The 17899-nt window shown below is 58.7% G+C and overlaps 1 protein-coding gene across 1 annotated transcript in view; it reads right to left on the bottom strand.

The window, feature by feature from the left end:
• Positions 1-377: 377 nt before the first annotated feature.
• LOC144954244 (transportin-1-like) overlaps positions 378-17899 on the bottom strand; it is a 35126-nt gene continuing 17604 nt past the window's right edge. The window contains exons 5-11 of the mRNA XM_078884782.1: positions 10333-10431; positions 7685-7780; positions 6252-6327; positions 4885-4984; positions 4298-4372; positions 2553-2687; positions 378-432 (exon numbers count right to left, since the gene is read on the bottom strand). Of these exons, the coding sequence (XP_078740908.1) occupies positions 2580-2687; positions 4298-4372; positions 4885-4984; positions 6252-6327; positions 7685-7780; positions 10333-10431 (554 nt within the window). The 3' untranslated portion in view covers positions 378-432; positions 2553-2579. The remainder of the gene's footprint in view (positions 433-2552; positions 2688-4297; positions 4373-4884; positions 4985-6251; positions 6328-7684; positions 7781-10332; positions 10432-17899) is intronic.

Genomic DNA, 17899 nt, shown 5'->3' with positions numbered 1-17899 from the left:
ATCCCCCAAACCCGGGAAAGACATCTGACCCCCTTCGTGAGGTGGTGAGCGGGCGGGTGAGCGGGCGGGTGAGCGGGCGGGTGAGCGGGCGGGTGAGCGGGCGGGTGAGCGGGTGGGTGAGCGAGCGGGCGGGTGAGCGGGTGGGCGAGCGAGCGGGCGATCACCTCAAACTCCGCTCACCTATCCCAACACGACTCTACATCGCCTCACCACTCTGCTCACCAGCCTCCACCCCCCCTTCCTCACCCTCCTCACCCTCCTCACCAATCCTAAGCACCAGGAGGCGATGGGTCCATGACCTCACCACGCCTCACCAAAGTCCACCACCTCCACCTCCTCCACCTCCTCCTCTACCCCCAACTCCACCCCCCCCCCCTCCCGCTAGCTTCAGATTCTGCTTCAGTACTTTGGGACCGCTGATCATGCCAGCATCTGCAAAAGAGAAATTGGGGTGAGTGAGTGGGTGGGTGAGTGAGTGGGTGGGTGGGTGAGTGAGTGGGTGGGTGGGTGAGTGAGTGGGTGGGTGGGTGAGTGAGTGAGTGGGTGAGTGGGTGGGTGAGTGGGTGAGTGGGTGGGTGAGTGAGTGGGTGGGTGAGTGGGTGGGTGGGTGGGTGGGTGAGTGAGTGAGTGAGTGGGTGAGTGAGTGGGTGGGTGAGTGAGTGGGTGGGTGGGTGAGTGAGTGGGTGGGTGAGTGGGTGGGTGAGTGGGTGAGTGGGTGGGTGAGTGAGTGGGTGGGTGAGTGGGTGGGTGGGTGAGTGAGTGAGTGAGTGAGTGAGTGAGTGGGTGAGTGAGTGGGTGAGTGAGTGGGTGGGTGGGTGGGTGAGTGAGTGGGTGGGTGAGTGGGTGGGTGAGTGGGTGAGTGGGTGGGTGAGTGAGTGGGTGAGTGGGTGAGTGGGTGGGTGAGTGGGTGGGTGGGTGGGTGAGTGAGTGAGTGAGTGGGTGAGTGGGTGGGTGGGTGAGTGAGTGGGTGGGTGAGTGGGTGAGTGGGTGGGTGAGTGGGTGAGTGGGTGAGTGAGTGGGTGAGTGGGTGAGTGAGTGGGTGGGTGGGTGGGTGAGTGGGTGAGTGGGTGGGTGAGTGGGTGAGTGGGTGAGTGGGTGAGTGAGTGGGTGGGTGAGTGAGTGGGTGGGTGAGTGGGTGAGTGGGTGGGTGAGTGGGTGAGTGGGTGGGTGGGTGAGTGGGTGAGTGGATGAGTGAGTGGGTGGGTGAGTGGGTGGGTGGGTGAGTGGGTGAGTGAGTGGGTGAGTGGGTGGGTGAGTGGGTGAGTGAGTGGGTGGGTGAGTGGGTGAGTGGGTGGGTGAGTGGGTGAGTGGGTGGGTGAGTGGGTGGGTGAGTGGGTGGGTGAGTGGGTGAGTGGGTGAGTGAGTGAGTGGGTGGGTGGGTGGGTGAGTGGGTGAGTGGGTGGGTGAGTGGGTGAGTGGGTGAGTGGGTGAGTGAGTGGGTGAGTCAGTGGGTGGGTGGGTGAGTGGGTGGGTGAGTGGGTGGGTGAGTGGGTGAGTGGGTGGGTGAGTGGGTGAGTGGGTGAGTGAGTGAGTGGGTGGGTGAGTGGGTGGGTGAGTGGGTGAGTGGGTGGATGAGTGGGTGAGTGGGTGGGTGAGTGGGTGAGTGGGTGAGTGGGTGACTGAGCGAGTGAGTGAGTGAGCGAGTGAGCGAGTGGGTGAGTGAGTGAGTGAGACACTAGGTGAGTGAGACACTGGGTGAGTGAGCGAGTGGGTGAGCGGGTGAGTGAGTGAGTGAGTGGGTGACTGAGTGAGTGAGCGAGTGGGTGAGTGAGTGAGCGAGTGAGCGAGCGAGCGAAGTGAGCGAGTGAGCGAGTGAGTGGGTGACTGAGTGGTTGAGTGAGTGGTTGAGTGAGTGAGTGAGCGAGCGAGTGAGCGAGTGAGTGAGTAGTTGAGTGAGTGGTTGAGTGAGTGAGTGAGTGGTTGAGTGAGTGAGTGGGCGAGCGAGCGAGTGAGTGAGCGAGTGGGTGACTGAGTGAGAGAGTGAGTGAGCGAGTGGGTGACTGAGTGAGAGAGTGAGTGAGCGAGTGAGCGAGTGGGTGACTGAGTGAGTGAGTGAGTGGTTGAGTGAGCGAGCGAGTGAGTGAGTGAGCGAGTGAGCGAGTGGGTGACTGAGTGAGTGAGCGAGCGAGTGAGTGAGCGAGTGAGCGAGTGGGTGACTGAGTGAGTGAGTGAGTGGTTGAGTGAGCGAGCGAGTGAGTGAGTGAGCGAGTGAACGAGTGGGTGACTGAGTGAGTGAGTGAGTGGTTGAGTGAGCGAGCGAGTGAGTGAGCGAGCGATGTGAGCGAGTGGGTGACTGAGTGAGCGAGCGAGTGAGTGAGCGAGTGGGTGACTGAGTGAGTGAGTGAGCGAGTGAGTGAGAGAGCGAGTGAGCGAGTGGGTGACTGAGTGAGTGAGTGAGTGGTTGAGTGAGCGAGCGAGTGAGTGAGTGAGCGAAGTGAGCGAGTGGGTGACTGAGAGAGTGAGTGAGTGAGTGAGTGAGCGAGCGAGTGAGCGAGTGAGCGAGTGGGTGACTGAGTGAGTGAGTGAGTGAGCGAGCGAGTCCAAACGCTCACCACGAACGAGGCGAGTGGCAGGCAGGGTCACATTCCGTAGTAGAGTGAAAGTCGATCCTTCAGCGGCGGTGGGAATTGATCCGAAAATCGCCTCCAATTCTCCTCCCCGACCTGGTTCTTGAAGCCATGCAGGATCTGGGACACGGTGAGACACGGGGAGAGAGACGCGGGGAGAGAGACACGGGGAGAGAGACCCGGTGAGACACGGGGAGAGAGAGACGGGGAGAGAGACACGGGGAGAGAGACCCGGTGAGACACGGGGAGAGAGAGACGGGGAGAGAGACACGGGGAGAGAGAGACACGGTGAGACAAGGGGAGAGAGAGACGGGGAGAGAGACACGGGGAGAGAGACCCGGTGAGAGAGAGACACGGTGAGACACGGGGAGAGAGACACGGGGAGAGACACGGTGAGACACGGGGAGAGAGAGACGGGGAGAGAGACACGGGGAGAGAGACCCGGTGAGAGAGAGACACGGTGAGACACGGGGAGAGAGACGCGGGGAGAGAGACACGGGGAGAGAGACACGGGGAGAGACACGGTGAGACAGACACGGGGAGAGACACGGTGAGACACGGTGAGAGAGAGACGGGGAGAGAGACACGGGGAGAGAGACACGGGGAGAGAGACCCGGTGAGACACGGGGAGAGAGACACGGGGAGAGACACGGTGAGACACGGGGAGAGAGAGACGGGGAGAGAGACACGGGGAGAGACACGGGGAGAGAGACACGGGGAGAGAGACACGGGGAGAGAGACACGGTGAGAGAGAGACACGGGGAGAGAGACACGGGGAGAGAGACACGGTGAGAGACACGGGGAGAGAGACACGGTGAGACACGGGGAGAGAGACGCGGGGAGAGACACGGTGAGACACGGGGAGAGAGACACGGTGAGACACGGGGAGAGAGAGACGGGGAGAGAGACATGGGGAGAGAGACACGGTGAGAGACACGGGGAGAGAGAGAAATCCAGTATCCAGTGGGTGAGTGAATGGGTGAGTAGGTGAGTGAGTGAGTGAGTGGGTGAGCGAGTGGGTGAGTGAGTGAGCGAGTGGGTGAGTGAGTAGGTGAGAGAGCGAGTGGGTGAGTGAGTGAGTAGGTGAGTGAGTGAGTAGGTGAGTGGGTGAGTGAGTGGGTGAGTGGGTGAGTGGGTGGGTGAGTGGGTGAGTGAGTGAGTAGGTGAGTGGGTGAGTAGGTGAGTGAGTGAGTGGGTGAGAGAGTGAGTAGGTGAGTGAGCGAGTGGGTGAGTGAGTGAGTGAGTAGGTGAGTGAGTGAGTAGGTGAGTGGGTGAGTGAGTGGGTGAGTGAGTGGGTGAGTGGGTGAGTGAGTGGGTGGGTGAGTGAGTGAGTAGTTGAGTGAGTGGGTGAGTGAGTGAGTAGGTGAGTGAGCGAGTGGGTGAGTGAGTGAGTAGGTGAGTGAGTGAGTAGGTGAGTGGGTGAGTGAGTGGGTGGGTGAGTGAGTGAGTGGGTGAGTGAGTGAGTGGGTGAGTGAGTGGTGAGTGGGTGAGTGGGTGAGTGAGTGAGTGAGTGAGTGGGTGAGTGAGTGGGTGACTGAGTGAGTAGGTGAGTGGGTGAGTGAGTGGGTGAGTGAGTGGGTGAGCGAGTGGGTGAGTGGGTGAGTGAGTGGTGAGTAGGTGAGTGAGTGAGTAGGTGAGTGGGTGAGTGGGTGAGTGGGTGAGTGAGTGGGTGAGTAGGTGAGTGGGTGAGTGGGTGAGTGGGTGAGTGGGTGAGTGAGTGAGTCGCTCACCTTGTAAAACATCTCCCTCAAGTCGTCCTTGGGATTGATCCAGGATGCCACCGCATCACAGAAGAAGATGAAGTCCTGGGAGAGAGAAGCCACTCAGTGACCCACCCACTCACCCACCCACCCACCCACCCACTCACTCACCCACCCACTCACTCACCCACCCACTCACTCACCCACCCACCCACCCACCCACCCACTCACTCACCCACCCACTCACTCACCCACCCACCCACCCACCCACCCACCCACTCACCCACTCACCCACTCACCCACTCACCCACCCACTCACCCACTCACTCATTCACCCACCCACTCACCCACCCACTCACTCACCCACTCACTCATTCACCCACCCACCCACTCACTCACTCACTCAACCACCCACCCACTCACTCACTCACCTACCCACTCACTCACTCACCCACCCACCCACTCACTCACTCACTCAGTCACCCACTCACCACTCACTCACCCACTCACTCAGTCACCCACCCACCCACTCACTCACCCACTCACCACTCACTTACCCACTCACTCACCCACCCACTCACTCACCCACCCACTCACTCACCCACCCACCCACCCACCTGCACCACACCACTGGGGTTCACTCCGATCATGGTGCAGATGCCGCGGAAGGCAGAGTCCTTCTCCTCGTTGTCACGGATATTGCGTAGCGACGTGCACCTGGTGACAGTCACACACACAGTGAGTGGTGGGTGGGTGGGTGGGTGAGTGGGTGGGTGAGTGGGTGGGTGGGTGAGTGGGTGGGTGGGTGGGTGAGTGGGTGGGTGGGTGAGTGGGTGGGTGGGTGGGTGGGTGGGTGAGTGGGTGGGTGAGTGGGTGGGTGGGTGAGTGGGTGGGTGGGTGGGTGAGTGGGTGGGTGGGTGAGTGGGTGGGTGGGTGGGTGGGTGAGTGGGTGGGTGGGTGAGTGGGTGGGTGGGTGGGTGAGTGGGTGGGTGGGTGGGTGGGTGGGTGAGTGGGTGGGTGAGTGGGTGGGTGAGTGGGTGGGTGGGTGAGTGGGTGGGTGGGTGGGTGAGTGGGTGGGTGAGTGAGTGAGTGGTGAGTGGGTGGGTGGGTGGGTGGGTGGGTGAGTGGGTGGGTGGGTGGGTGGGTGAGTGGGTGGGTGGGTGAGTGGGTGGGTGGGTGGGTGAGTGGGTGGGTGGGTGAGTGGGTGGGTGGGTGAGTGGGTGGGTGGGTGAGTGGGTGGGTGGGTGAGTGGGTGGGTGGGTGGGTGAGTGGGTGGGTGGGTGGGTGGGTGGGTGAGTGGGTGGGTGGGTGAGTGGGTGGGTGAGTGGGTGGGTGAGTGAGTGAGTGAGTGGTGAGTGGGTGGGTGGGTGAGTGAGTGGTGAGTGGGTGGGTGGGTGGGTGGGTGGGTGAGTGGGTGGGTGGGTGGGTGAGTGGGTGGATGGGTGGGTGGGTGAGTGGGTGAGTGGGTGGGTGGGTGGGTGGGTGAGTGAGTGGGTGGGTGGGTGGGTGGGTGAGTGGGTGGGTGAGTGGGTGAGTGAGTGAGTGGGTGAGTGAGTGGGTGGGTGAGTGGGTGGGGTGGGTGAGTGAGTGAGTGGGTGAGTGAGTGGTGAGTGGGTGGGTGGGTGGGTGAGTGGGTGGGTGGGTGGGTGAGTGAGTGGGTGGGTGAGTGGGTGGGTGAGTGGGTGGGTGGGTGAGTGGGTGAGTGGGTGGGTGAGTGGGTGGGTGAGTGGGTGGGTGGGTGGGTGGGTGAGTGGGTGAGTGGGTGGGTGAGTGAGTGGGTGGGTGGGTGAGTGGGTGAGTGGGTGAGTGGGTGGGTGAGTGGGTGGGTGGGTGAGTGGGTGGGTGGGTGGGTGAGTGAGTGGGTGGGTGGGTGAGTGAGTGGGTGGGTGGGTGAGGTGGGTGGGTGGGTGAGTGAGTGGGTGGGTGGGTGGGTGAGTGAGTGAGTGGGTGGGTGGGTGAGTGGGTGGGTGGGTGGGTGACTCACCAAGGACGGATGAACTGTTGCAGGTTGGGTGCCACCTCTTGTGGACAGACGTAGCCCAGCCTGCCAATAGTGATCGCTACACAGGCAGATAGACACACACACACACTCACCCACCCACTCACCCACCCACCCACTCACCCACTCACCCACCCACTCACCCACTCACCCACCCACTCACTCACCCACCCACCCACCCACCCACTCATCCACTCACCCACCCACTCACCCACCCACCCACTCACCCACTCACCCACCCACTCACCCACTCACCCACCCACCCACTCACCCACCCACTCACCCACCCACTCACTCACCCACCCACCCACCCACTCACCCACCCACCCACCCACTCACTCACCCACTCACTCACTCACCCACCCACTCACCCACCCACCCACTCACCCACTCACTCACCCACCCACTCACCCACCCACCCACTCACCCACTCACTCACCCACCCACCCACCCACTCACTCACCCACCCACTCACCCACTCACCCACTCACCCACCCACTCACCCACCCACCCACTCACCCACCCACCCACCCACCCACCCACTCACTCACCCACTCACCCACTCACCCACCCACTCACCCACCCACCCACTCACCCACCCACTCACCCACCCACTCACCCACCCACCCACCCACCCACCCACTCACCCACCCACTCACCCACCCACTCACCCACTCACTCACCCACTCACCCACCCACTCACTCACCCACCCACCCACCCACCCACTCACCCACCCACCCACCCACCCACCCACCCACTCACTCACCCACTCACCCACTCACCCACTCACCCACTCACCCACTCACCCACCCACTCACCCACCCACCCACTCACCCACCCACTCACCCACCCACCCACTCACCCACCCACCCACCCACCCACCCACCCACCCACCCACTCACTCACCCACTCACCCACTCACCCACTCACCCACCCACTCACCCACTCACCCACCCACTCACCCACCCACCCACTCACCCACTCACCCACCCACTCACCCACTCACCCACCCACTCACTCACCCACCCACCCACCCACCCACTCATCCACTCACCCACCCACTCACCCACCCACCCACTCACCCACTCACTCACCCACCCACTCACTCACCCACCCACCCACTCACCCACTCACTCACCCACCCACCCACCCACTCACTCACCCACCCACTCACCCACTCACCCACTCACCCACCCACTCACCCACCCACCCACTCACCCACTCACTCACCCACCCACTCACCCACCCACCCACTCACCCACTCACCCACCCACCCACCCACCCACCCACTCACTCACCCACTCACCCACTCACCCACTCACCCACCCACTCACCCACCCACCCACTCACCCACCCACTCACCCACCCACCCACCCACCACTCACCCACCCACTCACTCACCCACTCACCCACTCACCTGTGTTCTCTAACAGGGTTTTGGGAGTGTTGGGACGGTTGATGATGTCAATCAGCTGACCCAACACCAAAGCGACGTAGGGCTGCATGTCCAGGCCTGGAGACAGACATCGTCACAACATCAACACCATCATCATCAACATCATCACATCAACATCATCAACATCATCATCATTACAACATCATCATCATCATCCCATCATCACCATCATCATCATCACATCATCACATCAACATCATCACATCACATCATCATCAATAGTAGCATCATCAGCAGCAGGAGGAGGAGTGAGTGGGTGAGTGTGTAGGTGAGTGTGTAGGTGAGTGTGTAGGTGAGTATGTGAGTGTGTAGGTGAGTGTGTAGGTGAGTAGGTGAGTGGGTAGGTGAGTGTGTAGGTGAGTAGGTGAGTGTGTAGGTGAGTATGTGAGTGTGTAGGTGAGTGTGTAGGTGAGTAGGTGAGTGTGTAGGTGAGTGTGTAGGTGAGTGTGTAGGTGAGTATGTGAGTGTGTAGGTGAGTAGGTGAGTGTGTGGGTGAGTGTGTAGGTGAGTGTGTAGGTGAGTGTGTAGGTGAGTGTGTAGGTGAGTGTGTAGGTGAGTGTGTAGGTGAGTAGGTGAGTGTGTGGGTGAGTGTGTAGGTGAGTGTGTAGGTGAGTATGTGAGTGTGTAGGTGAGTATGTGAGTGTGTAGGTGAGTGTGTAGGTGAGTATGTGAGTGTGTAGGTGAGAGTGTAGGTGAGTGTGTAGGTGAGTGTGTAGGTGAGTGTGTAGGTGAGTATGTGAGTGTGTAGGTGAGTGTGTAGGTGAGTGTGTAGGTGAGTAGGTGAGTGTGTAGGTGAGTGTGTAGGTGAGTGTGTAGGTGAGTAGGTGAGTGTGTAGGTGAGAGTGTAGGTGAGTAGGTGAGTGTGTAGGTGAGTGTGTAGGTGAGTGTGTATGTGAGTGTGTAGGTGAGTGAGTAGGTGAGTGTGTGGGTGAGTGAGTAGGTGAGTGTGTAGGTGAGTGTGTAGGTGAGTAGGTGAGTGTGTAGGTGAGTGTGTAGGTGAGTGTGTAGGTGAGTACGTGAGTGTGTAGGTGAGTGTGTGGGTGAGTGTGTAGGTGAGTGTGTGACTGAGTGTGTAGGTGAGCGTGTGGGTGAGTGAGTAGGTGAGTGTGTAGGTGAGTACGTAGGTGAGTGTGTAGGTGAGTATGTGAGTGTGTAGGTGAGTGTGTAGGTGAGTGTGTAGGTGAGTGTGTAGGTGAGTGTGTAGGTGAGTATGTGAGTGTGTAGGTGAGTGTGTAGGTGAGTGTGTAGGTGAGTGTGTAGGTGAGTGTGTAGGTGAGTGTGTAGGTGAGTAGGTGAGTGTGTAGGTGAGTGTGTAGGTGAGTAGGTGAGTGTGTAGGTGAGTGTGTAGGTGAGTACGTGAGTGTGTAGGTGAGTGTGTGACTGAGTGTGTAGGTGAGCGTGTGGGTGAGTGAGTAGGTGAGTGAGTAGGTGAGTACGTGAGTGAGTAGGTGAGTGTGTAGGTGAGTGTGTAGGTGAGTGTGTAGGTGAGTGGGTAGGTGAGTGGGTAGGTGAGTGTGTAGGTGAGTGGGTAGGTGAGTGTGTAGGTGAGTGTGTAGGTGAGTGTGTAGGTGAGTAGGTGAGTGGGTAGGTGAGTGGGTAGGTGAGTGTGTAGGTGAGTGTGTAGGTGAGTGTGTAGGTGAGTAGGTGAGTGGGTAGGTGAGTGTGTAGGTGAGTGTGTAGGTGAGTAGGTGAGTGTGTAGGTGAGTGTGTAGGTGAGTGTGTAGGTGAGTGTGTAGGTGAGTAGGTGAGTGGGTAGGTGAGTGAGTAGGTGAGTGTGTAGGTGAGTGTGTAGGTGAGTGTGTAGGTGAGTGTGTAGGTGAGTGGGTAGGTGAGTGGGTAGGTGAGTGTGTAGGTGAGTAGGTGAGTGGGTAGGTGAGTGAGTAGGTGAGTGTGTAGGTGAGTGGGTAGGTGAGTGGGTAGGTGAGTGGGTAGGTGAGTGGGTAGGTGAGTGTGTAGGTGAGTAGGTGAGTGTGTAGGTGAGTGTGTAGGTGAGTGGGTAGGTGAGTGTGTAGGTGAGTGTGTAGGTGAGTGAGTAGGTGAGTGTGTAGGTGAGTGTGTAGGAGAGTGTGTAGGTGAGTGGGTAGGTGAGTGTGTAGGTGAGTACGTGAGTGAGTAGGTGAGTGTGTAGGTGAGTGAGTAGGTGAGTATGTGAGTGTGTAGGTGAGTGTGTAGGTGAGTGGGTAGGTGAGTGTGTAGGTGAGTGAGTAGGTGAGTGGGTAGGTGAGTGTGTAGGTGAGTGGGTAGGTGAGTGTGTAGGTGAGTGAGTAGGTGAGTGTGTAGGTGAGTGAGTAGGTGAGTGTGTAGGTGAGTGTGTAGGTGAGTGGGTAGGTGAGTGTGTAGGTGAGTGAGTAGGTGAGTGGGTAGGTGAGTGTGTAGGAGAGTGTGTAGGTGAGTGTGTAGGTGAGTGTGTAGTTGAGTAGGTGAGCGAGTAGGTGAGTGTGTAGGTGAGCGTGTAGGTGAGTGAGTGAGTGTGTAGTTGAGTAGGTGAGTGTGTAGTTGAGTAGGTGAGCGAGTAGGTGAGTGTGTAGGCGAGTGTGTAGGTGAGTAGGTGAGCGTGTGGGCGAGTGAGTAGGTGAGCGTGTGGGTGAGTGTGTGGGTGAGGAACTCACCCATCTGTATAGAGATCTCCCCGATAGCCCAGATCGCGTTGTTGCAGACCGAAATGAACTCCGGGTTCAGGTTCGTGCCCAGAATCGGCATGAAATCCGCTGCATCACACACAGAGTGATAGCCGGGTTAGCGATAGTTCACTGGCTACTCACCCACTCACTCGCCCACTCACCCACTCACTCACCCACTCACCCACTCGCTCACCCACTCGCAGACTCACTCACCCACCCACTCGCACACTCACTCACCCACTCACTCGCACACTCAGTCACCCACTCACTCGCACACTCACCCACTCACTCGCCCACTCGCACACTCACTCACCCACTCGCCCACTCACTCACCCACTCGCACACTCACTCACCCACTCGCACACTCACTCACCTACTCGCACACTCAGTCACCCACCCACTCACACACTCAGTCACCCACCCACTCACTCGCACACTCACTCACCCACTCGCACACTCACTCACCCACTCGCACACTCACTCACCCACTCGCAGACTCACTCACCCACTCACTCGCACACTCACTCACCCACTCGCACACTCACTCACTCACTCGCACACTCAGTCACCCACCCACTCACACACTCAGTCACCCACCCACTCACTCACCCACTCACTTGCACAGTCACCCACTCACTCACCCACTCGCACACTCACTCACCCACTCGCAGACTCACTCACTCGCACACTCACTCACCCACCCACTCACTCACCTACTCGCACACTCACTCACCTACTCGCACACTCACTCACCCACTAGCACACTCACTCACTCACTCACTCGCACACTCAGTCACCCACCCACTCGCACACTCAGTCACCCACCCACTCACACACTCAGTCACCCACCCACTCACTCACCCACTCACTTGCACAGTCACCCACTCACTCACCCACTCGCACACTCACTCACCCACTCGCAGACTCACTCACCCACTCGCACACTCACTCACTCACCCACTCGCACACTCACTCACTCACTCACCCACTCACCCACTCGCACACTCACTCACCCACTCACTTGCACACTCACTCACCCACTCGCAGACTCACTCACCCACCCACTCGCACACTCACTCACCCACTCGCACACTCACTCACCCACTCGCACACTCACTCACCCACTCGCACACTCACTCACCCACTCGCAGACTCACTCACCCACTCACTCACCCACTCGCAGACTCACTCACCCACTCGCAGACTCACTCACCCACTCGCAGACTCACTCACCCACCCACTCGCACACTCACTCACCCACTCGCACACTCACTCACCCACTCGCACACTCACTCACCCACTCGCACACTCACTCACCCACTCGCACACTCACTCACCCACTCGCACACTCACACACCCACTCGCACACTCACTCACCCACTCGCACACTCACTCACTCACCCACTCGCACACTCACTCACCTACTCGCACACTCACTCACCCACTCGCACACTCACTCACCCACCCACTCACCTACTCGCACACTCACTCGCCCACCCACTCACTCACCTACTCGCACACTCACTCACCCACTCGCACACTCACTCACCCACTCGCACACTCACTCACCCACTCGCAGACTCACTCACCCACTCACTCGCACACTCACTCACCCACTCGCACACTCACTCACCCACTCGCACACTTACTCACCTACTCGCACACTCACTCACCCACTCGCAGACTCACTCACCCACTCACTCGCACACTCAGTCACCCACCCACTCACACACTCAGTCACCCACCCACTCACTCACCCACTCACTTGCACACTCACCCACTCACTCACCCACTCGCACACTCACTCACCCACTCGCAGACTCACTCACCCACTCACTCGCACACTCAGTCACCCACCCACTCACTCACCTACTCGCACACTCACTCACCCACTCGCACACTCACTCACTCACCCACCCACTCGCACTCACCCACCCACTCGCAGACTCACTCACCCACTCACTCGCACACTCACTCACCCACCCACTCACTCACCCACCCACTCACACACTCACTCACCCACTCACTCGCACACTCACTCACCCACTCACTCACCTACTCGCACACTCACCCACTCACCCACTCGCACACTCACTCACCCACTCACACACTCACTCACTCACCCACTCACCCACTCGCACACTCACCCACCCACTCGCAGACTCACTCACTCACTCGCACACTCACTCACCCACCCACTCACTCACCCACTCGCACACTCACTCACCCACTCGCACACTCACTCACCCACTCGCACACTCACTCACTCACCCACTCGCACACTCACTCACCCACTCGCAGACTCACTCACCCACTCACTCGCACACTCACTCACCCACCCACTCACACACTCAGTCACCCACCCACTCACTCACCCACTCACTTGCACACTCGCACACTCACTCACCCACTCGCACACTCACTCACCCACTCGCAGACTCACTCACCCACTCACTCGCACACTCACTCACCCACCCACTCACTCACCTACTCGCACACTCACTCACCCACTCGCACACTCACTCACCCACTCACCCACTCGCACACTCACTCACCCACTCACCCACTCGCACACTCACTCACCCACTCACTTGCACACTCACTCACCCACTCGCAGACTCACTCACCCACTCGCAGACTCACTCACCCACTCGCAGACTCACTCACCCACTCGCACACTCACTCACCCACTCGCACACTCACTCACCCACTCGCACACTCACTCATCTACTCACTCGCACACTCACTCACCCACCCACTCACTCACCCACTCGCACACTCACTCACCCACCCACTCACTCACCCACTCGCACACTCACTCACCCACTCGCACACTCACTCACCCACTCGCACACTCACTCACCCACTCGCACACTCACTCACTCACCCACTCACACACTCACTCACCCACCCACTCACCCGCTCACTCACCCACCCACTCACCCGCTCACCCACCCACCTATTCACCCACTCACCCACCCACTCACCCACCCACCAACCCACTCACCCACCCACCCACCCACCCACTCACCCACCCACCCACCCACTCACCCACCCGCCCACCCACCCACTCACCCGCTCACCCACCCACCCACCCACTCACCCACCCACCCACCCATTCACCCACCCACCCACCCACTCACCCACCCACCCACTCACCCGCTCACCCACCCACCCACCCACTCACCCACCCACCCACCCATTCACCCACCCACCCACCCACTCACCCACCCACCCACCCACTCACCCGCTCACCCACCCACCCACCCACTCACCCACCCACCCACCCATTCACCCACCCACCCACCCACTCACCCACCCACCCACCCATTCACCCGCTCACCCACCCACCCACCCACTCACCCGCCCACCCACCCACTCACCCGCTCACCCACCCACCCACCCATTCACCCACCCACCCACCCACTCACCCACCCACCCACCCATTCACCCACTCACCCGCTCACCCACCCACCCACCCATTCACCCACCCACCCACTCACCCACCCACCCACCCATTCACCCACTCACCCACCCACCCACCCACCCATTCACCCACTCACCCGCTCACCCACCCACCCACTCACCCACTCACCCACCCACCCACCCACCCACCCATTCACCCACTCACCCGCTCACCCACCCACCCATTCACCCACTCACCCACCCACCCACCCACCCATTCACCCACTCACCCGCTCACCCACCCACCCACCCATTCACCCACTCACCCACCCACCCACTCACCATCATCACTACCACCACTAACATGACCATCACCACAACCGCCACCATCACCATCACTAACATCACTACTCACCATCATCACTACCATCACTAAAATCATCATCACTACCATCACTAACATCATCATCACCATCACTAACATCACTACCATCATCATCACCATCACTAACATCATCATCACCATCACTAACATCACTACCATCATCATCACCATCACTACCATCACTAAAATCATCATCACCATCACTAACATCATCATCACCATCACTGACATAACTACCATCATCACCATCACTAACATCATCACCATCACTACCATGACAACTAAGACCACCATCACCACATGACCATCACCACATCACCATCACGTGAGTGAGCGAGTGGGTGAGCGAGTGAGTGAGAGTGGGTGAGCGAGTGAGTGAGAGTGGGTGAGTGAGTGAGTGAGTGTGGGTGAGTGAGTGAGTGTGGGTGAGTGAGTGAGAGTGGGTGAGTGAGTGAGAGTGGGTGAGTGAGAGTGGGTGAGCGAGTGAGTGAGAGTGGGTGAGCGAGTGAGTGAGAGTGGGTGAGTGAGTGAGTGTGGGTGAGTGAGTGAGAGTGGGTGAGTGAGTGAGAGTGGGTGAGTGAGTGAGAGTGGGTGAGTGAGAGTGGGTGAGCGAGTGAGTGAGAGTGGGTGAGTGAGTGAGAGTGGGTGAGTGAGTGGGTGGGTGAGTGAGTGGGTGGGTGAGTGGGTAGGTGAGTGTGTGGGTGAGTGTGTGGGTGAGTAGGTGAGTGTGTAGGTGAGTGTGTGGGTGAGTGTGTGGGTGAGTGAGTAGGTGAGTGTGTGGGTGAGTAGGTGAGTGTGTAGATGAGTGAGTGGGTGAGTGTGTGGGTGAGTGAGTAGGTGAGTGTGTGGGTGAGTGTGTGGGTGAGTGAGTAGGTGAGTGTGTGGGTGAGTGAGTAGGTGAGTGTGTGGGTGAGTGTGTGGGTGAGTGAGTAGGTGAGTGTGTGGGTGAGTGAGTAGGTGAGTGTGTGGGTGAGTGGGTGAGTGAGTGTGTGGGTGAGTGTGTGGGTGAGTGTGTAGGTGAGTGTGTAGATGAGTGAGTGGGTGAGTGTGTGGGTGAGTGTGTGGGTGAGTAGGTGAGTGTGTGGGTGAGTGGGTGAGTGTGTAGATGAGTGAGTGGGTGAGTGTGTGGGTGAGTGTGTGGGTGAGTAGGTGAGTGTGTAGGTGAGTGTGTAGATGAGTGAGTGGGTGAGTGTGTGGGTGAGTGTGTGGGTGAGTAGGTGAGTGTGTGGGTGAGTGGGTGAGTGTGTAGGTGAGTGTGTGGGTGAGTAGGTGAGTGTGTGGGTGAGTGGGTGAGTGTGTGGGTGAGTGGGTGAGTGTGTGGGTGAGTGTGTAGGTGAGTGAGTGGGTGAGTGAGTGGGTGAGTGTGTGGGTGAGTGTGTGGGTGAGTGAGTGAGTGTGTGGGTGAGTGGGTGAGTGTGTAGGTGAGTGTGTAGATGAGTGAGTGGGTGAGTGTGTGGGTGAGTGTGTAGGTGAGTGTGTGGGTGAGTGGGTGAGTGTGTGGGTGAGTGAGTGTGTGGGTGAGTGTGTGGGTGAGTGAGTAGGTGAGTGTGTGGGTGAGTGTGTGGGTGAGTGTGTGGGTGAGTGTGTGGGTGAGTGTGTGGGTGAGTGTGTGGGTGAGTGAGTAGGTGAGTGTGTGGGTGAGTGTGTGGGTGAGTGTGTGGGTGAGTGTGTAGGTGAGTAGGTGAGTGTGTAGGTGAGTGTGTGGGTGAGTAGATGAGCGTGTGGGTGAGTGTGTGGGTGAGTGTGTAGGTGAGTGTGTAGGTGAGTAGGTGAGTGTGTGGGTGAGTGTGTGGGTGAGTAGATGAGCGTGTGGGTGAGTGTGTGGGTGAGTGTGTAGGTGAGTGAGTGAGTGTGTGGGTGAGTGTGTAGGTGAGTGTGTAGGTGAGTAGGTGAGTGTGTGGGTGAGTGTGTGGGTGAGTAGATGAGCGTGTGGGTGAGTGTGTGGGTGAGTGTGTAGGTGAGTGAGTGAGTGTGTAGGTGAGTGAGTGAGTGTGTGGGTGAGTGGGTGAGTGTGTGGGTGAGTGTGTAGGTGAGTGTGTAGGTGAGTAGGCGAGTGTGTGGGTGAGTGTGTAGGTGAGTGAGTGTGTGGGTGAGTGGGTGAGTGTGTGGGTGAGTGTGTAGGTGAGTGTGTAGGTGAGTGAGTGTGTGGGTGAGTGGGTGAGTGTGTGGGTGAGTGTGTAGGTGAGTGTGTAGGTGAGTGTGTAGGTGAGTGAGTGTGTGGGTGAGTGGGTGAGTGTGTGGGTGAGTGTGTAGGTGAGTGAGTGTGTGGGTGAGTGGGTGAGTAGGTGAGTGAGTAGGTGAGTGTGTGGGTGAGTAGATGAGCGTGTGGGTGAGTGTGTAGGTGAGTGTGTGGGTGAGTGGGTGAGTAGGTGAGTGAGTAGGTGAGTGTGTGGGTGAGTAGGTGAGTGTGTGGGTGAGTGTGTAGGTGAGTGTGTGGGTGAGTGTGTGGGTGAGTGTGTAGGTGAGTGGGTGAGTGTGTAGGTGAGTGTGTAGGTGAGTGAGTGTGTGGGTGAGTGTGTAGGTGAGTGTGTAGGTGAGTGTGTAGGTGAGTGAGTGTGTGGGTGAGTGGGTGAGTGTGTGGGTGAGTGTGTAGGTGAGTGAGTGTGTGGGTGAGTGGGTGAGCGTGTGGGTGAGTGTGTGGGTGAGTGTGTGGGTGAGTGTGTAGGTGAGTGAGTGTGTGGGTGAGTGGGTGAGTGTGTAGGTGAGTGTGTAGGTGAGTGTGTAGGTGAGTGAGTGTGTGGGTGAGTGGGTGAGTGTGTAGGTGAGTGTGTAGGTGAGTGAGTGTGTGGGTGAGTGGGTGAGCGTGTGGGTGAGTGTGTGGGTGAGTGGGTGAGTGTGTAGGTGAGTGAGTGTGTGGGTGAGTGGGTGAGTGTGTAGGTGAGTGTGTGGGTGAGTGGGTGAGTGAGTAGGTGAGTGTGTGGGTGAGTAGGTGAGTGTGTGGGTGAGTGTGTGGGTGAGTGTGTGGGTGAGTGTGTGGGTGAGTGTGTGGGTGAGTGTGTAGGTGAGTGGGTGAGTGTGTAGGTGAGCGTGTAGATGAGTGAGTGGGTGAGCGTGTGGGTGAGTGTGTGGGTGAGTGTGTGGGTGAGTGGGTGAGTGTGTAGGTGAGTGGGTGAGTGTGTAGGTGAGTGAGTGGGTGAGTGTGTAGGTGAGTGTGTGGGTGAGTGGGTGAGTGAGTAGGTGAGCGTGTGGGTGAGTGTGTGGGTGAGTGTGTGGGTGAGTGGGTGAGTGTGTAGGTGAGTGGGTGAGTGTGTAGATGAGTGAGTGGGTGAGTGGGTGAGTGTGTGGGTGAGTGTGTAGGTGAGTGTGTGGGTGAGTGGGTGAGTGAGTAGGTGAGCGTGTGGGTGAGTGTGTGGGTGAGTAGGTGAGCGTGTGGGTGAGTGTGTGGGTGAGTGTGTGGGTGAGTGAGTGAGTGTGTAGGTGAGTGGGTGAGTGTGTAGGTGAGCGTGTAGATGAGTGAGTGGGTGAGCGTGTGGGTGAGTGTGTGGGTGAGTGTGTAGGTGAGTGTGTGGGTGAGTGGGTGAGTGAGTAGGTGAGCGTGTGGGTGAGTGTGTGGGTGAGTAGGTGAGCGTGTGGGTGAGTGTGTGGGTGAGTGTGTAGGTGAGTGAGTGAGTGTGTAGGTGAGTGGGTGAGTGTGTAGGTGAGCGTGTAGATGAGTGAGTGGGTGAGCGTGTGGGTGAGTGTGTGGGTGAGTGTGTAGGTGAGTGGGTGAGTGTGTGGGTGAGTGTGTAGGTGAGTGAGTGTGTGGGTGAGTGGGTGAGCGTGTGG

Source organism: Lampetra fluviatilis, unplaced genomic scaffold, assembly GCF_964198595.1.
Source record: "Lampetra fluviatilis unplaced genomic scaffold, kcLamFluv1.1 SCAFFOLD_752, whole genome shotgun sequence".
In the NCBI taxonomy this organism is placed as follows: Eukaryota; Metazoa; Chordata; class Hyperoartia; order Petromyzontiformes; family Petromyzontidae; genus Lampetra; species Lampetra fluviatilis.
The sequence above is the reverse complement of the archived record's forward strand: the minus strand, read 5'-3'. Positions and strand labels throughout refer to the sequence as shown.